The following is a 21,103-nucleotide window of genomic DNA, read 5'->3' as shown; positions in this document are numbered from 1 at the left end:
CTGTGTTTGCCCCCTCTTGACAATGGACAAAACAGGTATCCTCAAAACAGGTGACCTGAGTTTCAATGGCTTAGTTGCAGTTTCAGTGAAAGGCTGCACCTCAAACTTGTGGTTATGGGAATCGGCACAACACCCTGAGACCTCCCAAGTCCCCATCCACCCTTACAGGATCCCTAGCTGTACCATTGGAATGCCAGTTACAAATATCAACCAATTCATTTCATGTTCAAGGACATCATTCACAGTGGGGCTGCATTTCAGCTGGTGCATTATAAGGCAGTCAAAAAATAACTTTAATTTAGTCCTGCTAATCAGACCATCTTTTAATCTGTTGAACTAAATAATTGTAATTACCTGGAAGAACTGAAGCAAATACACAAAACAAGATTTATATTGTGGCAGAGTTTCACAATGAAGACTTTTCTTTCTTCATGACTGAGATATACTAGTCATAAGCAATAGTTTGACCACAGTGGTTAAACATCAATAATTTATATGGGATAATATTCATATGATTAACATACTTTGAAATATTAAGTATTTTAAAGTTTGTGAGTTGTAAAATTCACTAAAATTAAATCCCAAGCTTGGTTAAAAACACAGAATTCCCTGAGATTTTATGAAATTCCCTAAGATTTCCTCAATTTTTCCAAGTAATAAGTAATTCCCTGAGATTTACAGGTTTTCCAGAAGAATTGCCATCCTGTTCAGTGATCTTCTTCCTATGACAGCAATTATTTTCCTGGGAGTCTCTGTCACCTATGTCATCCTCACTCATGAGGAAACCCTTCCCTTTGTGCAAGTCCTTCTGAATTCTCAATGGATGAAGCAACTTGTGTTGGTCCAGGCATCATACCAGCAACACCCTTTATCTATTATTATGGTGAACAGGAACAGTCATGAGACAAGTACCCACATTTGCCTTCACCCAGATATCCTTCACATGAATTGTTCACTGTTCACCTTTGAAAGAAGATTAACTGGCAAGATAAAACACATCAGAAAGTGCATCTATATCAGCAATGATAAGTACAGGCACCAATGGGCCACTATTGTTGCCGCAGAGATCCAACTAACACGTCCCTATGCATATCTTACTGACAGACAGAATTAACTGAACATCTTAAAGAATCAAAAGAGCTGTCATCATTTAATAAAGTAAGCAAACTAAATGATTAGACAAAACTAATACCACAGGTGCTGTGAACAGAAAAAGAGTTGAGTACATCTTCAAATGTTCCTTCGTGAATGAAGTACTGCACCACTTCAGGAATGAGAATCAAATCAGTTCTCAGGAATGACAAAATATTACAGGTCATAGTCACCTACAAAAATACAGCAGAAAAAAGAAGGAAAAGGCAGACACTCAAATAATGATGCAATACATCCTGCCAAACCCTGCTCAAATTACTACAAACATAAGTAGTGTATATTTTTCATCCCTTTTCATATTTTTGCTGTGGAGATGCTGAAGATAGAATTTGGGTACTAACCAATCACTCTCGATCTGTTTTCATGCTTGGCATGTGAATAGAATAGTGAGAAACACTAACAAATGATAAAATAAAAATTTCCTCTGGTACACTTCATAATTATTTGAAGATTATGAATACAGATGAATTGCTGCTTCCTAAAATTATTACATTATGGTGACTGGCATGTAAGAATTCTTACTTCTTTGTGCATACTGGTATTACTGATATTAAACTGTAGCAGAGAATCAGTTTTATTAAGCCATGCATTCATTCCAATGGCTTTATCACTTTGGTTTCCACCAAATCACTAAAGTTAAGCAATACCAGGCATGGCCAGTACTTGGATGGGTAACCACACAGATATGTCACAACACTTTTGGCAATTTTCCCTTTGCCTCTCCAGCAAAATGGACGAGGGGTGGTGGCATCAAGTTTCTGACCACCAGACTTTGCGCAAATGTCCGGTATTAAATTCCAAATCTCTCCACAGTGTCTCATGGAGGGAGTGCACATGACACTGATAATGCTGATATGTTCATTGGATGGTAACATTAAGGTCGGTGGCTCTCTTTGTGCTGTTTGAGGGAAGTAGGCCATGTGCTGGCACTGGTTGCACCCACTCCCTTCTCTCATCATTGTACAGTACAAACATGATACCATATAACAAACACACACACACACATTACAGCCAAATTAATCTATCAGATACACTTATGCACACAAAGCTACCACTTTGTAAAGGAAGTTTGCGTGAAGGATAGGAAAAACCTCTCCCACTAGGTGGCTGAACCTACCCCTTGGGGTCTCCCAGCCAATTACATCATATGAGTTGACTTCTTTGATTAATATTATGGTTGCACAGAAAGTAAAAATACAAACCTGATACAATCAAAAGGAAACTTACTTGTCACAATCATTGGCACTACTTTTTCCACTGTTGTTTGCATGATGCACCACTATTATCCACAGCTATTATGCACTACTGTTGTGCTCAAAAGGTACATTAAAACCAGGATTTTACAGCCAATATTGGTACTTTTTAGTGTCTGACTGTGACGAGACAATAAGATGGCTTTCTGTGTTATACAGTGAAAGGGGAGTTTGGGAAGGTCACAACACACCTTTTCTTAAAAAAGAAAGAGAGAAAGAAATGGAGGGAGGGAGGGAGAGAGAGAGAGAGAGAGAAGAAGAACAAGTAGAAGAAGAATGGTACACAAACTCAGTGTCAAAGAAAAATTCAAATCAAGATAATGTTTGTTGTTAAGTGTTATAGAAACAGTACCGAACTGATAAAACAGACAACCTGAAATGCTGCATACCTACACCTACCCACAAACTGATGTAGCACCCAGGAACAGTCCTCTCCCTCAGGCGGAAAGCTCTGACATGTAGTCAAGTTTCACTTATTTACAAACTTCAAGAAATAAGTGAAGAATAAAATAGATAACAATTAATAATGAGAGGTGGTAAAAAGGGTAACTGAGCAAGCACATGGAATATTGAAAGCAAAACTCATACCCTGGACCACAAAATGTATGGACATTGATGGTTATAGAGAATATAAATATAGCTTCAGAAAAATTTTATTTGAAATGAATGTTTACTCCCCAGACAACACTCATACTACCCAACGGAAAATTTTTCACAAAATTTTTGTTTTCCCTTACCTGGTCCAGTGTCACTTATAATTGATATATTTGTTAACCAAGCATACAAACTGGGAGCTCCAAAAAAATATTATCAGACAGTTTTTGTGAACTATAAAAGTATGATATTTCCTACACATTAGCCAAGTTCTTGTTGCCTAGCTCAAAATTTGTGTTGTTTGCTTTTAATTAACACACAATTAGAGAACTTGATCACAATGAATGCACCTAATCAAGAAAGGTACTTGCCAGTATAATTTGAATATTACATTGTAATTATATCATCTGTTGTCCTGCATCTAAAAAAGTCTTGCAGTTTATTTTTGTGTGAGATTTATCTGCCTATTTGCCCCAAGTCATCTGGTTGTTTCTATAAACTGTGAGAATTCTACAGTACTTAATATTTTTAAAGGGATGAAGTTATTTGGAAACTTTATATTCTGTGGTTCAACCTATCTGTTTTCCTTTGTTAGCATTAGTTTCAGCAACAATAACAAAACAATGTTTTCTTTGTTTCATGCAAAGAATGAAATGGGAATATTGGCTACACTGATGGTTGTGTGTGATTCTCCCCAGTGGTACCACTGATTCAGTCAAATGTCCCATTAGTTAATATCTAGCACTGTGAACACAGAGGCATGCTAATCTAACAGTGTTAATAACTGTGGCTTGAAATGCTTGCTTTCTTAGTTAATACACCTTTTGAAGACTATAGGAATAGATGTAGTAGAGATTGTAGTGAAAAGTCTTGCTTGCTACTGAATGTTTCCATCATTATCTAATATTTCTGTTGTTCCTATTTTTGCTATATTATTGTACCCGTTGAAGGAGAACAATCACATATTATTCCTTCAAAATGAAAGTATCATGATGTACTTGTTATTGTAAAATGAATATTATTTTCAAAATCACCAACAAAATATAGACGTAAACATTTGTAGTTGTCATTACTATGGTGTACATTAATTTTCCATCTGTCTTCACATGCACTTTTACATGAACACATGTTGACCAATACAAGCTCAAGCTTGTACAGTTCACTGTACTTTTAATTGTGAAGCAAAAAGAGACAGCCAGAGTTGCAACTAAAATGAATGTCTATTTAGTTGGTGAATGGCTTCAGAACATGCCCATTCTCAAACCAACCATGTATGTCAGTTAAAATGTCCATCCAAAATAGCAATAAAGTGGGTACATATGTGTATGGTCCCAACTAATGTTCATTAATGAACAGGCATAGCCCAAAACTGTTCGCCAACTAAATAAACATGCATTTTAGTTGCAACTCTGGCTCTCTATTTTTGCCTCACAATCTAAAATCAGTTGCTGTCTCACAAGACTCAGCACACTGTAGTTATGCAGTTACTTTTAATTATTGCCCAAATATAAAAATGCATCTGTCTCTTAAATACCATGCTGAACAGTTTGGGGAGCCACAGTACATATAAATTCATTTTGTGGAAACATATGAGGTATAAGACTCAAACTCTAAATGACATTTTTAAGATGATTTTCTGTATCATATCAGAAAATGCAAAACTTCAAAACAATTTCACACACACACCATACATTATACTCATCTGCACAAATATTGTGAAAAGGATAGATTGCTACTCACTATACTGTGGGGATGTTGAGTCTCAGACAATCACAACAAAGAGACTGCTAAACTAGTAAGTTTTTGACCAAGAGGCCTTCTTCTGAAGTAGACAATACACACACATTCACACAGACACAACTCACACACACACGGCCACTGTCTCTGGCCGCCAAGGTCAGACTGCGAGCAATTGTGGATGATGGGAAAAGCAATCTGAATGGTGGGGATAAGGAGGAGGTTGGGCTATGAAAGGGTAAGGCTAATGGGCATACGGGAGCATACAGGGGTGTGGTGGGGAGAGGTTAGGGCAGCTTGGTGCAGTGCAGGCAGGGAAGAGAGAGAGGAGAGGGGTGGGTGGGGTGGGGGGGGGGAGGGGGGGGGGGGGAATGGAAAAGGAGAGAAGTAAAAATACTTTGGGTGTGTTGGTTGAGTAGTAGGCTGTAGTGCTGGGGTGTCAACATGAAAGTGGATATGTGCACGAAGAACAGTGACTAACAAAGGTTGAGACCAGGGGGGTTATGGGAACATAGATTATACTGCAGCAAGGGTTCCCACCTGCGTAATTCTGAATGACCAGGCTGTGTCACAGTCACTGAAATGAATAACGTTGTATTGGTCAGTGTGCTCATCAACTGGGTGGCCCAGCTGTTTCTTGGCCACAGTTTATTACTGGCCACTTACGCAGACAGATGGCTTGTTGGTTGTCATGTCCACATAGAATGCAGCACAGTGCTACCAGCTTAGCGTGTAGACCACATGACTGCTTTCACAGGTAGTCCTGTCTTGGATGGGTAATACGATGCTTGTGATTGGACTGGAGTAGTTGGTGATGGGAGTATGTATGGAATAGGTCTTGCACCTGGGTCTGTTACAGGGATATGAGCCATGAGGCAAGGTGGTGGGAGTGGAGTTGGAATAGGGATGGACGAGGATATTGTGAATGTTCAGTGGGTGATAGAATGCCGCTGTGGGAGGTGTGCAAAGAATAGTAGGTAAAATATGATTCATTTCAGGGCATGGCTAGAGGTATCCAAAATCTTGGCAGAGAATGTGATTCAGTTGTTTCAGCCCTGTATAATACTAAATCATGAGGGGAATGCTCTTTTGGGCTGGACAGTGAGACTCTGGGAGATGGTTAGTGACTGGAGAGATAAGGCACAGGAGACATGTTCTGGTACAAGTCTGTGAAGGCCTCAGTGAGACCCTTGTTAAATTTCGAGAGGGACTGATCATCACTGTAGATGTGATGGCTGTATATAAGGGACTTCTTGGTATGGAATGGATGACAGTTGTCAAAAGTGGAAGTATTACTGGTGGTTGGTCGATTTGATATGAACAGAGGAGCTGATGTAGCCATCTTTGATGCGGAGGTCAACATTGAGGAAGGTGGCTTGTTGGGTAAAGGAGAACCAAGAGAAGAGAATTGGAGAGAAGGTGTTGAGGTTCCAGAGGAATGTGCATAGGGTATCCTCACCCTCGATCCAGATCACGAAGATGACATCCATGAATCTGAACCAGGTCACGTGTTTTGGATTCTGGATGATTAGGAAGGATTCCTTTAGATGGCCCATGAATAGATTGGCATAGGATGGTGCCATGTGCCGGCTAGAGTGGCCGTGCGGTTATAGGCACTACAGTCTGTAGCCGAGCGACCGCTATGGTCGCAGGTTCGAATCCTGCCTCATGCATGGATGTGTGTGATGTCCTTATGCTAGTTAGGTTTAATTAGTTCTAAGTTCTAGGCAACTGATGATGTCAGAAGTTAAGTCGCATAGTGCTCAGAGCCATTTGAACCATTTTAATTTTGTTTTTTTTTTTTAATGGTGCCATGTAGGTACTCGTTGACATACCATGGATTTGTGTGTAGGTGTTCTCTACAAAGAGGAAGTACATATGGGTGAGGATGTAGTTGGCCATGCCATGTTGTCCAGGAAGGAGGTTGTAGGTTTGGAAGCCATCAGGTACTGGGAAGGGTAGAGTTCAAAAGCAGAAAAGCCATGGGCACTAGGAATGTTAGTGTAGAGGGAGGTGGCATTAATGGTGACATGCAGGGCATCATGTGGTAAAGCAACAGAAACTTTGTAGAGCCCGTGGAGGAATGGTTGGCATCTTTTGGGAAGGTTTCAGATAACAGGCTAAAGATGTTGGTCTATGAGACCAGAGATCCTCTCAGTGAGTGCAGGCATGGTAAGCGGCCAAAAGTGTACTGGGTGGTTGGGTTTATGGACTTTAGGAACCATGTGGAAGGTAGGAGTGCAGGGAGTGGTGGGGGTGAGGAGAGAGAGAGACTCAGGGGAAAAGTTCTGGGATGTGTCTAAGGATTTGAGGAGAAACCAGAGATCCTGTTGGATTTCTGGAATGGGGTCACTGTGGCAGGGTTTGTGGGTGGATGCATCTGACAACTGGCAGAGTCCTTCTGCCAGGTAGTCCTTGGGTTCAAAACAACAGTGATGGAGCCTTTGGCAACAGGTATAATTACAATGTCGGGGTCAGTTTTTAGTTGGGGGACTGCAGTTCTTTCTGTGCACAAAGCTTAGCTTGCATGTTGAAGGATTTGGGGAATAATCGTGAGGCAAGATTCAAGGTTAAGAAATTCTGAAAAGTTAAGAAGGCATGGTTTTGGGGCAGTGGTGGTGGATCACAGTTGGATGGGATACAGGAATTTTGGATGCACAGTAGGAGAATTTTATGAATGGAGTTCATCATTGGTTTTGAGTTGAGTCTGACTGGTAGGATTGGTGGTGAAAAGGTGTTTCCACTGTAGTGAGGGACTTAGACTTTTGGAGGGAAGGTTCATGACTGTGTTCCAAGTCTGTTTAAGTTCTGGATTCTGTTCCAAGTCTGTTTAGGTTCTGGATTCTGTACGGTGGTGGGAAAGAGTTATGAAGAGTGTGCTAAACATTGCAGTGTTTGTCAGCTATGAGGGTATGTGGGAGTGGTTTGGAGCCTGTTGTAGAGGCAGTGAATAGTGGTAGTCAAAGGGAAGAGTAGGAGGTGAACAGGTTCCACAGTTTTCAAGGTGGCAATGCACATTCTGCTATAGTGTCTGTAGGGCAAGAGTCTGAATGTGAGATATGGGATACAGGAACTTGGGATGCACAGTAGGAGAATTTTATGGATGGAGAGGGGATACTGCGAGGAGGTTTGGGCTTGATTTACTTGGTTTTGCAGGGCTAGGTTGGTGAAGGTTAAGAGCTGGCGAAATCTAAACTGGTGGAGGTCATAGTGGAAGGAGAGGTTGTAGGCAGAGCTGGGTAATTCAATGGTAAGGTCATTTATGGGGGGATTCCATGAGCCAGACAACACTGCATAAACAGTGTGTGAGACTGGTTTCTGCCTATGGATAAGGAAAATTTTCTGTATTAGCTCAGATGGAAAGAGTAAGAATCCAAGGAGAACAAAGGTGGAGATAAAAACACATAAAAATTTGCAAATAACCTAGAAATTCATGTGAAAAAATTTGCAAAAATATGGGAAAGAAAGTAACAAAAATGAGAGAATGGATGAAGTATGGGGAAACAATATGAGACCTGTGGAATTTCCTACCCACTGTCCTTCCCACCCTTGCCACAGTGATATTCCAGAACTCAATGAACCTACACAATATCCTTATCCATCCCTACTCCAGCCCTTCTCCCAAACCCTTGCCTCATGGCTCATATCCTTGTAACAGGCCTAGATGCATCTCCCACACCCACCTACCCCATCAAAGGCAGGGGCATGTGTGAAGGCAGTTATGTGATCTACAAGCTAAGCTGCAGCCACTGTTCTGTGTCCTATGTGGGCATGACAGTCAACAAGCTGTCTGCCCACGTGGATGGCCACCAACAAACTGTGACTGAGAAATGGCTGGACCATGCAGTTAATGAGCATGCTGCCAAACACAACATTCTTCATGTCAATGTCTGCCTCACAGCCATGCCATCTGGATCCTTCCTACCAACCAACACCAACTTTTCTGAATTGCATGGGTGGGAACTCTCACTGCAATGTATCCCATGTACACATAATCCCCCCATGTCCTCAACCTTCATTAATCATTGCTCTTCACCCAGGTATCCCCCTTCCTCTTGCCACTCCAGTACTATATCACCTTCTGCTTCACCAACACTCACACAATCTTTTTACTTCTCTCCCCTGGACGGCACCAAGCTGCCCTACCCCCTCCCTACCATGCCCCTGTATGCTTCCACAAGCAGCACTTCACCGTCCCCACTCCTTCCATGCTATATGTGCACCTCCCCACCCCAGTCTCCTCCTTATCCCCACCATCCAGACTGCTTCTCCTGCCACATGCAGCTGCCCGCAGTCTGTCCTTGGCACTCAGAGACAGTGGTCAGGCATGTGTGAGTTGTATTTGTGTGTATGTAAGTGTGTTCTCTACTTCAGAAGAAGGCTTTTGGCCATAAGCTTACTTATTTAGCAGTCTTTTTGTTGTGCCTGTCTGCGACTCAACATCTCCACTACATGGTGAGTAGCAATCTATCCTTTTTATAATATTGTCATTAGTCCATCCTGGATTTTCAATTATTCATTTATACCTGCATACAAAATCAACAAATCACAATGTCAGAACTGTATTGCTATTAATTTATAATCAAATAAAATGTAAATAAAAATGCAATAGCTCATTAAACGATGAGATCTCTGTTTCATACTAAGGTAAGTGAAACACTTTTAGTGTCACATACAGCAGCAACAGATTATCATGGCAAGTACAGTGCAACACACAGAGTCCATAAGCCATTTTGGTGCAGTGAGATAACTTAACACATAGTATTTGCATTATTATATATGAGCTTGTACAGAAACCAAATTGCTGTTGATAAAAATTTACAGGACATGATAGGGAAGCAATAGTTGACATGATTTTACCCCATTTCCAATGCACAATGTTATTCATGCTCTGATCTAGCTGTGATGAAAAACAAGGAGAATTTTGGAAACTGAATTAATGTTCAAGAAGAACAAATAAAATTTTGAAGTTTTTGGATGACACTTTAATTCTGTCAGAGACATCAAAGAACTGGGAAAAGCGGTTGAATAGAATGGATAGTGTGTTGAAAAGCAGTTGTAAGATAAACGTCGATTAAACTAAAACGTTAAGTAGTGAAATGTAACCACATTAAATCAGGTAATGCTGACAGAATTAGATTACAAAATGACACATTAAAAGTGGTAGCAAAGTTTTGTTATTTGGACAGAAAAATAACTTACAATGGCCAAAGTAGAGAGGATATAAAATCCAGACTGACAATATTTTGTGTCACCAGTTGTTGCTGATCAGTTTATGGTTCAGATCTGTATGTGGCTCTACTAAAAATATGTGGTGTCTTTGGGCTAAGTAAATGACATGTTAACATCTACCATGAAAGTGAGAAGTACATTCTGTTACCAGATACTCCAGCCACTAACCAAGCAACACAAGCCGCCACTTGGGGCGCCAGCAGCACCACAACTGTAAGATTTCTAATACAGGACTTATCACAATTAGAAAGGCCACTTGAGGCACCAAGCAGAGATGGGTGCCAAGGGGCACCCAAGTACAAGATCTGTATACACAGTATATCACAATTAGTAGTGAAAATAGGCACTGGGGGAAATGTATGAGGAAAAAGGAGGAAGCAACGGTGCCGAATGATAATTCGCTTGTGTGGAGATATGTTCTCAAACCAGCCCTGATTTCAGCTGTATGCAAAAATGAGGAATTAAATGAGCACATTATATACAGCAAGTCTACACTTACTGACATGAACCAATATGGACTATGTTGCTACTGGCAAGAGAAGCAAACCCATATTCTGACTACACTTCCACATACAATGTTATACACTAGACTAGCAATGTTATGTATGACTAAAATCACTAATGAAATACTAAGCTTAATGAACAATTTTATGGTTGTAATGAGGAACAGCAACATTTGGTACAGAAATGTATTCAGCTAGAGGTGTTTAATTTTTTTGGTACTACACATCCCAAGATTTGAAAAATTGAAATAAATGGGTAATTTTTGTAAAAGGTGAAAGCTTGCATATGAAAAGACTAAAGATAATATTTAGCTGCATTGATAATTGGATGAAATGGAAAGATGAGGTAACAGTAGCTAAAACTGAGGATATACAGAAACGTTGAAAAATAAAAATCTCTCAAGGGATCAGGGGTTATGGGAAATTCTTCATTTGAATTAAATACAGGAAAACATGAGGCTTTCAAAATAAAAAAGGAATTAAATGACAATGAAAATTGGTGTAGAAAAGAGTCACTGGTAATGAGAAAGGAACAAAAAAGCTTTACTGATAACTGGTCACAGAAATAAACGACAGTAGATCCCCCAACATTAGTGGTGGATATATAATGCGAAAGACAAAATGAAAATGTGACACATAAATAAAAAATTGAATATGGTAAAGCATCAAATTAAGCCGAAAGATTCAAATGAAGTAAATGTCTCTTCTGGATTATTGAATTGTTACAAATTAGTACCAATAAATTGGAGAAAACTATAAAAGTTATATGAGCAGGACAAGGAATCAAGCCTGAAAAGTGTAGAACAACTTTATAACAAGGTACACTATCTGATCAAAAGTATCTGGACATCCCTATGTAATGCAAAATTGGTCACTAGATGTCACAAGAGGCAGACCTACCAATATAAGAAGAGGCAAGGAGAATTGTGTTGTCAGTACTGAATCAGTACCAGCATAAAGGGTCTGTCAGGAAAGCTCAGTGGCTTCGAAAACACAGACTGGTCATTGGATGTCACATGAGTAAATTAATCCATACACAGCATTTCAACTCTTCTAAAGCTACCCAAACTGACTGTTGGTCATGTGATTTTGAAGTGAAAATATGAAGGAACAGTCATAACTAAGCCAAGACCAGGTAATACTCATCTACTATCCGACACGGTTCACCAAGCACGACGGAGGTTGGTTGTATAAAATCACTTTAAATCAGCAAAATGAATTGCTTGTGAGTTCCAAAGAGCTATCGGCAGTTCAGCTAGGATAGTGGTTGTATGGAAGGAGTTAAAAAGGACAGCGTACAATGGTCAAGCAGCTTCTCATAAGCCACACATTTCTGTAATCAATCTGCCATTACTCATAGTGCCAATGCTGGAGTACAGAGGAGCTGGTGTTACAATTTAGGGATGTTTTTCGTGGTTAGGATGTGGTCTCCTTCTTGCAGTAAAGAAGACACTAAATTAAGAAGGATGTGGAGACCACTTATAGCACTGCATACTATGTTCAGTAGAGGAACAATCAGATACTGACTGTATCAGCATGGAAATTCACTGGCATAAAGTAGCATCTGTGAAGCAATGGTTTGTGGATAATAACATTCGTGAAATAAAGTCGTCTGCCTAAAGCCTCAACCTGAATCCAATGGAACATTTTTGGGGTTAGACATTGAATTCACTCCAGGCCCCAGTATCCAACATCACTTCCATATCTGGTTGTGGTTCTTGAGAAGAACTAGCTGCCATTTCTCCACAGACATTCCTGTATCTCAATGAAAGTGTCCCCAGTGGAGCATAAGCTGTCATGAAAGTGATGGCTGGACACTTCCCATATTGACATCTACTACCTAATAGGTGTCTGGATACTTATGATAAGATAGTGTGCATGTTAGAATGTATAAATCAAAGAAGGGAAGCAACAGGAAAAGAACATGAGAAACAGAAAGACTGACACAGTGGATAGTTTCAAACAAGGTAACAATAGATAAAAGGGAGATTTAATGTAGATGAAAGAAAGATTCATCAGGATACTATACATTCAGTGCTTAACACTGACAACTACTGCAAATACTGAAAGCAGTTCTTAATTTCATGTGTAGTTTAAATACCCAATGGACAGTTCAGTAATTTTTTGTAAATAATAATTTCTTCTTAAGTGAATGCAAAATTCTGCCTGTGTGTGTGTGTGTGTGTGTGTGTTTGTGTGTGTGTGTGTGTGTGTGTGTGTGTGTCCGCATGCGGGCACGCGCGCTCGCGTGCGTTTGTGTATCACAGAAGCTGTTTATAGCAAGAGGAGGGGCAGAACCTTTTTTTCTTACAGATTTCTGTTCCTGCAGATTTACTTATGGTGCAAGGTAAGGCAGTAGTTTCAACTAAAAAATGAGGTCAAACTAACAGCTAACTTTTTGCATGTTTGTTTCTGTATGAACTAGAACAATAAATCAGGTTTTATAAGCAAACTGAAAAAAAAATAGTCAGTGTGAAATTCAAAATTCTTACTGTTCAGAAAGAAACTGAGTACTTTTTTCATAACTACTTTGCACACAAGGAAAAAATATGAGATTGGGTCTGATCTTAATTAAACAGACATAGAATTCCCAGTCCACTGAAACACACTATTTTAATTTCAATTTGGATGTAGATATCCCAAAAATGTATACTCATAACTTCATAACTGAAGACTGCAATGCATGGAAAGAGTAGAGGATGTCTTCATTCACTGGAAGTCAAATGGCTAACGAAGACAATGTTGCTCCAGAAATTATGTGTAGATGCCAGACAAAATGAAGGTAACTGTCAGAATGACAGTAAGCATCATTAACCAACAATGAGTACATTGTCCAAAATATATTACTGCTACAAATAAAATAATCATAAATATTTTCACAATGTGAGAGGATTGTTAATAAAACGAACTCTTGAGTAACACAGCAGGATACAAATAAAAAAAGATTTGATAAGCTATTACAACATATTTATATCTGCAAAAATCAAACAATGGAAAATTCAGAATGGAATAACAATATGAATCTTAGGATAGATTGCTATTCACCATATACATGAGGCATTGAACAGCAGACAGGCACATCTAATAGGGCTGTTAGATTGAGCTGTCAGAGAAAGTCCTTCATCAGATGGAGAGCAGGAGGGCAGAGGGTTAGGGAGAGGATTGGGGGGGGGGGGGGGGGTGCAAACACACTTGATTCATAGCAAAGAAGGGAAAGCAGAAATGTGGAAGGAGTATATAGAGGGTTTATACAAGGGCGATGTTCTTGAGGACAATATTATGGAAATGGAAGAGAATGTAGATGAAGATGAAATAGGAGATATAATACTGCGTGAAGATTTTAACAGAGCACTGAAAGACCTAAGTTGAAACAAGGCCCCAGCAGTAGAAAACATTCCATTACAACTACTGGCAGCCTTGGGAGAGCCAGGCCTAACAAAACTCTACCATCTAGTGAGAAAGATGTATGAGACAGGTGAAATACCTTCAGACTTCAAGAAGAATATAATAATTCCAATCCCAAAGAAAGCAGATGTTGACAGATGTGAAAATTACCAAACTATCACTTTAATAAGCCATGGCTGCAAAATACTAACACGAATTCTTTACAGATGAATGGAAAAACTAGTAGAAGCCGACCTCGGGGAAGATCAGTTTGGATTCCATAAAAATGTTGGAACACGTGAGGCAATACTGACCCTACGACTTATCTTAGAAAATAGATTAAGGAAAGGCAAACCTACGTTTCTTGCATTTGTAGACTTAGAGAAAGCTTTTTACAATGTTGACTGGAATACTCTCTTTTAAATTCTGAAGGAGGTAGGTGTCAAATACAGGGAGCCAAAGGCTATTCACAATTTGTACAGAAACCAGAAGGCAGTTATAAGAGTTGAGCGGCATGGAAAGGGAGCAGTGGTTGAGAAGGGAGTGAGACAAGGTTGTAGCCTGTCCCTGATGTTATTCAATTTGTATAATGAGCAAGCAGTAAGGGAAAAAAAGAAAAATTCAGAGTAGGAATTAAAATCCATGAAGAAGAAATAAAAACTTTGCTGTCTTCGATAGAATTACAATATCATCGGCGAACCTCAAAGGACCGGGAAGAGCAGCTGAATGGAGTGGACAGTGTCCTGAAAGGAGGATATAAGATGAACATCAACAAAAGCAAAAAGAGGATAACGGAATGTAGTCTAATTAAATTGGGTGATGCTGTGGGAATTAGATTAAGAATTAAGAAGGTTAAAATAGTGAACGAGTTTTGCTATTTGGGGAGAAAAATAGCTGATGATGGTCGAAGTAGAGAGGATATAAAATGTAGACTGGCAATGGCAAGGAAAGTGTTTCTGAAGAAGAGAAATTTGTTAACATCGAGTATAGATTTAAGTGTCAGGAAGTATTTTCTGAAAGTATTTGTATGGAGTGTAGCCATGTATGGTAGTGAAACGTAGACGAGAAATAGTTTAGACAAGAAGAGAATAGAAGCTTTCAAAATGTGATGCTATAGAAGAATGCAGAAAATTAGATGGGTAGATCACATAACTAATGAGGAGGTATTGAATAGAATTGGAGAGAAGAGAAATTGGTGGCACAACTTGACTAGAAGAAGGGATCGTTTGGTAGGGCATATTCTGAGGCATCAAGTGATCACCAATTTGGTATTGGAGGGCCGCGTGGAGATGAATACACTAAACAGATTCAGAAGGATGTAGGTTGCAGTAGATACTGAGAGATGAAGAAACTTGCACAGAATAGAGTAGCATGGAGAGCCGCATCAATCCAGTCTCTGGACTGAAGAGTGCAACAACAAGACATGTATGGCCACTGTCGTCTCCAGGAGGTGTGTGTGTGTGTGTGTGTGTGTGTGTGTGTGTGTGTGTGTGTGTGTGTGTGTGTGAGTCTCTGGACTGAAGAGTGCAACAACAAGACATGTATGGCCACTGTCGTCTCCAGGAGGTGTGTGTGTGTGTGTGTGTGTGTGTGTGTGTGTGTGTGTGTGTGTGTGTGTGTTCTCCATTTGATGAACTGTTTTGCTCCATAGCTCAAATCTAACAATCTACTATTAAATGTGCAAGTCTGCTGTTTAACACTTTCTCTTTGTGGTACATAGCAATCTAACCTAATATTCATACTTTTGTACTTGGTGTGAACATGGAATCATCATCCTGATACTCTGAAATTGTCTTATAACACAAACTGAATGTAAATACAGAAAAATAATATATAATAACTATATTACCATTGAGCAAGGAAGCAGTAAGAATAATATCAGTGTACTTCAACATACTACATGCCAGTGAAGTAAATGGCCATCTAGAGTAAAGAATCTTTATTGGTAACTGATCATACAAGGTGAAATAGACTTCATCTTTGGTAATATCAAAATAAAATCTGCTAGCAACATTACTCCACACAAACAATAAATAAGTTAGCATTCTATTGTAAACTAATGAAACTTTTCAGTCAGTAAATCATATTGTGCAGAATAAAACACATCTACGTGTCACATGCACTAACAGAAATGATGCACCTATACATATGTAATATGTGCAGCTAATAAAAAATTGTATTCATGTCCTATGCAGGGGGGAAGCATGCCAAACACAAGCAGCAGTGTTCCATTCTTGCTGAGTTCCAGTATGAGCAGCATACGCTCACGGCGACCATCTGCGTGCTTGTCCAGCTCTCAAGGATCAGGACTACTGCAGCAGCTCGGATCAGGCATGGTAAGACAGATTACACTAGGACCCTCTTACCACCATCCTGTGAATGGAAGGGCATTACCCACGACTGCTAGTGTCAGGAAATGTCCTTCTTGGATGTAGAAAATGAAACAGATAAAAAAAATAGTGGTGCAAGTTTTGCTACAATTATGTTTTTAACTTTTGGACATACACACTTGAGTTACATATGTATATTTTATACACTGACATTTACATGCATAAAACTGATACATTTCCATCAAGCTGGTCTTTGTTGCATGAAGTCTATCTGTAAAAAGTGAGTGATACAGTCCCCACTTCATAATCCCACTGACTGTATGCAACAACATACTTATAAAAAATACAAATTTATTTTTTCAAAGAGGAATATTTATATACACACACAAACATACACACACACAAACACACACACACACACACTTAGATACCTAGACTGGTAGAATTCTTAGACCAATAATGACATTAAATGCTACTTTCCTACAAAAAGTATCTATTATATAAATGTAATTCTCAATAATTCAATCATAACAGGTATAAATCCATGACCAATGAGGTTGGACAACACGATTTTAATATTTCTTAACAGAATATTTTTTGCATCAGTCTATTCTGATACCTTTTGATACTAATTAGGAGACAGAACTCTTTAGTCAAACCATGCTGTCTTGTTTCCAATAATGACTACATATTAGCAACTGTTAATATTAATATCACATGACATATTGCTTGCTCCTCCTTCTGTACTATTTCCAGCACCTACATTTCCAGTGTACCTGCATTTCCTGAAATGTGGTAACAGTAGAAATAACCAAAATTTGGCATTACACTTCAGATTGTGTGCCTCTAATCTAATACATGGATCTCTACTGACATTCCAGTCTTTGATGCCTTTTCTCTTTCCGTCCTCTAGCATTTCAATTTTACTAATACATATCTGTGTCACTGTGCATAATATGGTGTGAAATCAATAATTTTTGGAAGAAGTGACTTTTTAATAACTGAATTTTAGCTCTCATTACTAAACACACTACACTCACATTTTTTCTCATACCTGTTCCTTCTAAGTACAGTGAGTGCACATTATTTATTGACAGTGAGAATTCCTCTTCTTACAGTTAATGTAGTGCACTCATGGCCAGTGTGTATGCAATCAATATACTATAATTTTCTTAAAGCATATCTTTAATAAAAGTGACCAAATCATGTCACAACTATTATTGTGCCTGTCCTACATATTTAGTGCCTAACATTTGATTTCAGTCAAAAGTTAAATTGCTCTTATCTATTAAAATAGTTAAACACACAGCTTGTTTGAAATATCAGCACAAACTGGTAACTTGATAATTACCAACTCTATATCTCTCAGGGTTACTATTTCACAAAAATCTCATGACTTCCAAAACCAAAACCTCAACTGTCTTGAATGCTCTTAATTTAATAGATGCTTCAAATATCCAAAAATATTTGTTGTTATTAATAGCATAATTTTGTAAAATCTGTCCCTTTATATTAAAAACAAAGATTCCAAGACTTACCAAGCGGGAAAGCGCCGGCAGACAGGCACATGAACAAAACACACAAACACACACACAGAATTACTAGCTTTCGCAACCGATGGTTGCTTCTTCAGGAAGGAGAGGGAAAGATGAAAGGATGTGGGTTGCGAAAGCTAGTAATTCTGTGTGTGTGTTTGTGTGTTTTGTTCATGTGCCTGTCTGCCAGCGCTTTCCCGCTTGGTAAGTCTTGGAATCTTTGTTTTTAATATATTTTTCCCATGTGGAAGTTTCTTTCTATTTTATTTACATCATCATTAATTTGAAGTAACTGTGGATGACTTCCTAATTTTGTTATGTAACATATGTTAATCTTGGCTTAGTCATCCAAAAACCAACAGAAACTAACATAATATAATTTTCATGTTCTTCTCCTAGCAAGTAGAAAGTGAAAAACCTTATTGTATCAAAATAGATATAGTCATCTCTTAAAGCTTTAATAACCAGCAAAAGTCTTCCCATAAGTTTTATTTTTCTCTGAGTGTAAAACTCTGACAACATAACATATAAGATTACAAACAAGTTTAGAAGTATCCATTCAGAAGAGTAACAAATATGAGATACTAAAATGAAAGCTTCCAGAAGAAAGATGTATTACTCTGCAAAATGAGATCACAGCACAGCAAACAAGTGCAAAGAAACATTGATAACTGTTTGCTCACATAGGATCTCATGTAAGTTTCCTTATGCAGAATAAAATAAAATAAATTACAACAGTATATGTGAAAGGAAGAGGTTCGTCAGTTACTAATCAATGGCCTACATTTCAGAGCAAGGCAAGGAAGATGAAGTATAAATGACATGTAATTAAGAGTCCCAGTTCAGCAGCACAGAAATGAACAACAAGAAATGAAAAACGCAGATAGGATAGGAAACATCATAAATGAAAATTGCAAATGCATAAGATGACTGTAAAGAAAAAAAATATCCTCATAATATTATAATACCTATAAGGAATATGTAATCAGTTGAACAGAAATAGCAAAAGAAATGAGAGGCTCAATAGCAACTGCTGACAACTTATTATTACTCTTTCCTGCACCCTACATTGCTACATGTAATATGTACATCCATTCCCTTGCTCATTTTCTTTTTCTTACTTCATTCTCTCTGCATTTATATTTTTATCTTTTTCCTTACTGCCTATATAATTGCCCTTAAAGATTTCTCCCTTTTTATCCTGTCTCATATTCTTAAATTACATTTGTTTACAAATATCTGTCTTATATATGCTTTCATTATGTATTGTGAGTCTTCATTTTTTAGCATTCACCTAACCTTACCTTCTGGATGCAAACATCGTACTACTCCTGTCACTCTTGTCATTCAGTATTCAGTATTGCTTTATGTACATCCAGTGCCTCTGTATGTAAAGTTGCTGTTTTATTCAATCTTGTTTGATAATTCAGCAAGAGAAAAATCCATTTAACATCAAATATTACAATCAGTACAGACCAGGAAACCATTCTTAGGTGAAGATGGACATACTGAATGATTGACTTCATTCTTTAAATAAATACTTTTGAGACGGATATGTTTCACTTAACTTCAAGGTGCTGTTAAATGCTTGTGATCTTAATGACTGATAGCAGCATAAAACAGGGCATTTAACATTACATTACATGACTGTTTCATTTGTGATGTTTCTTAAAACAGTTTTTGGTTTTGAATTACTGGAAATAATGAAAGAACAGCTTGTTCAAAAACAATAGTGCTTTCATGGCAAATAACTTAAAATGCATCTGTCTGATTGACGGGGGAATTGTCTTTTTGTACGTGCAATTCACACAGTTTACTTCTTTTGTCCTGTTTTACTAAAAAGTATGTGATCCTGGAGACTCCATAGTTGTGGGACAATGAATTGAAAAGTTCAGTTCTCAGATTTTTCTAACAGTAATTATATTAATTTTTGTATTGAGTACATTAAAATTTTTACTAGTTTCTGTTTTATTGTAACTGGTTTCAGTAGCTAAACAATGACTGGAAGTAAATTTTGTGTTGGTTGAATACTGCCACTAAGTAGCATACTCTTAACTTTCCGCATTGTCTATACAACCACTTATATCTTATACTCTTCATTCTTCTGACTTATACTTCGCCATAAATTGTTATCAGACATACTTGCTCATACATTTTTATCTCCCTGCTTGAGGGCCTTTGTTTCAACAAGAGAAAGGAAGAAGACAGACAAAATGTGGTCACCTTGTTTAAAAAATCCATAATCATATTATTGTATGTGCTTTATAAATATCAACTTAGTATTTTGCTGGATATTAATTAGTTCACAGTAAATGGTGGATGGACATATGCTGAGTTTTGATGTTCCACTTCTATTTTATTTAACTATTCATTAGGCTATTCAATGCCTCCTCAGTATATAGAATAGTTATTTGTGTTTACTCATTTCATATTTTTTGACGGATTTCTCCTTCTGTTGCACTTTACACCTCTTAGCTTTGTCAATAAGAATTCATAAAAGAGCTCAGAGTATAACATTAGTTTAAAAATGTTCATCAACTCTACACTGTTCTGAACAGAACAGTATTTTACTACTTGGTAATATGGCAGCTGATATGTTCCTGTATAGCAATGAGTTGAAAACCAGTTCAGCCTAACATCTGTTGAGGTATTGACAGTATCAACACAGAATACAACATGATACAATTTACCATGTCTTGCTGACATAATAAAGCATGATTTGACATGGAGATCATGTTATATGAAAAAAGGATGTCTGGACTATGTGAGAATCAAGCACAAACCCTTTTTGTTCCTATGTTGATGCTATACCAGCTGAGCCACCTAGCTACAACACTGCCAGCTATGTTAGTTTAAGTAATTACTGAGCTCAAAATGGTATTCAATGACAACTTGGTCCTATCCTAACACGGGAATACACCAAGAAAGGAAAATGTGAACAGAAAGATGAGAGCACAATTATCATTATATTATGATTTCAAGTTATATTTTTACTTTGTGTAAGAATGCCTGTTATTATTTCTGTACAATTGTTATAAGCCAAAGCAAGGCATGAAAAGTGAAACTAATATAGTCTTTACATGGTACCGGGAACTATTTCTGTGATATTTACAAATGGATATGAAAAACAAAGATCTAAGGAGTCAGTATAAAGTGGAGAAGCATCCATTAACATGGCATACTCATAACACTGAAATTTAATTGCCTTTTGAAGCAATTATGCATCTGTGTTATCCATTAGTTGCAAAATACAGCCCATTCTAACCAATCAAATTTTTTTATGTTATCTTGTAAATAAGTTGACAAGCAAATGCTTAATATACTACATTAGAGCCCAACTGCTGAAACAGTCTCTACAGATACACAACAAGAATACAGCAACA

The 21,103-nt window shown here is 38.0% G+C and overlaps 1 protein-coding gene across 1 annotated transcript in view; it reads left to right on the top strand.

Annotated features, from left to right (window-relative positions):
• LOC126267614 (SCY1-like protein 2) overlaps nt 1-21,103 on the top strand; it is a 966,784-nt gene that overhangs the window by 912,739 nt on the left and 32,942 nt on the right. The window contains exon 18 of the mRNA XM_049972914.1: nt 16,051-16,191. Within this exon, the coding sequence (XP_049828871.1) occupies nt 16,051-16,191 (141 nt within the window). The remainder of the gene's footprint in view (nt 1-16,050; nt 16,192-21,103) is intronic.

This window comes from Schistocerca gregaria, chromosome 4, assembly GCF_023897955.1.
Source record: "Schistocerca gregaria isolate iqSchGreg1 chromosome 4, iqSchGreg1.2, whole genome shotgun sequence".
Taxonomy (NCBI): domain Eukaryota; kingdom Metazoa; phylum Arthropoda; class Insecta; order Orthoptera; family Acrididae; genus Schistocerca; species Schistocerca gregaria.
This window is presented reverse-complemented; position numbering and strand designations above follow the sequence as displayed.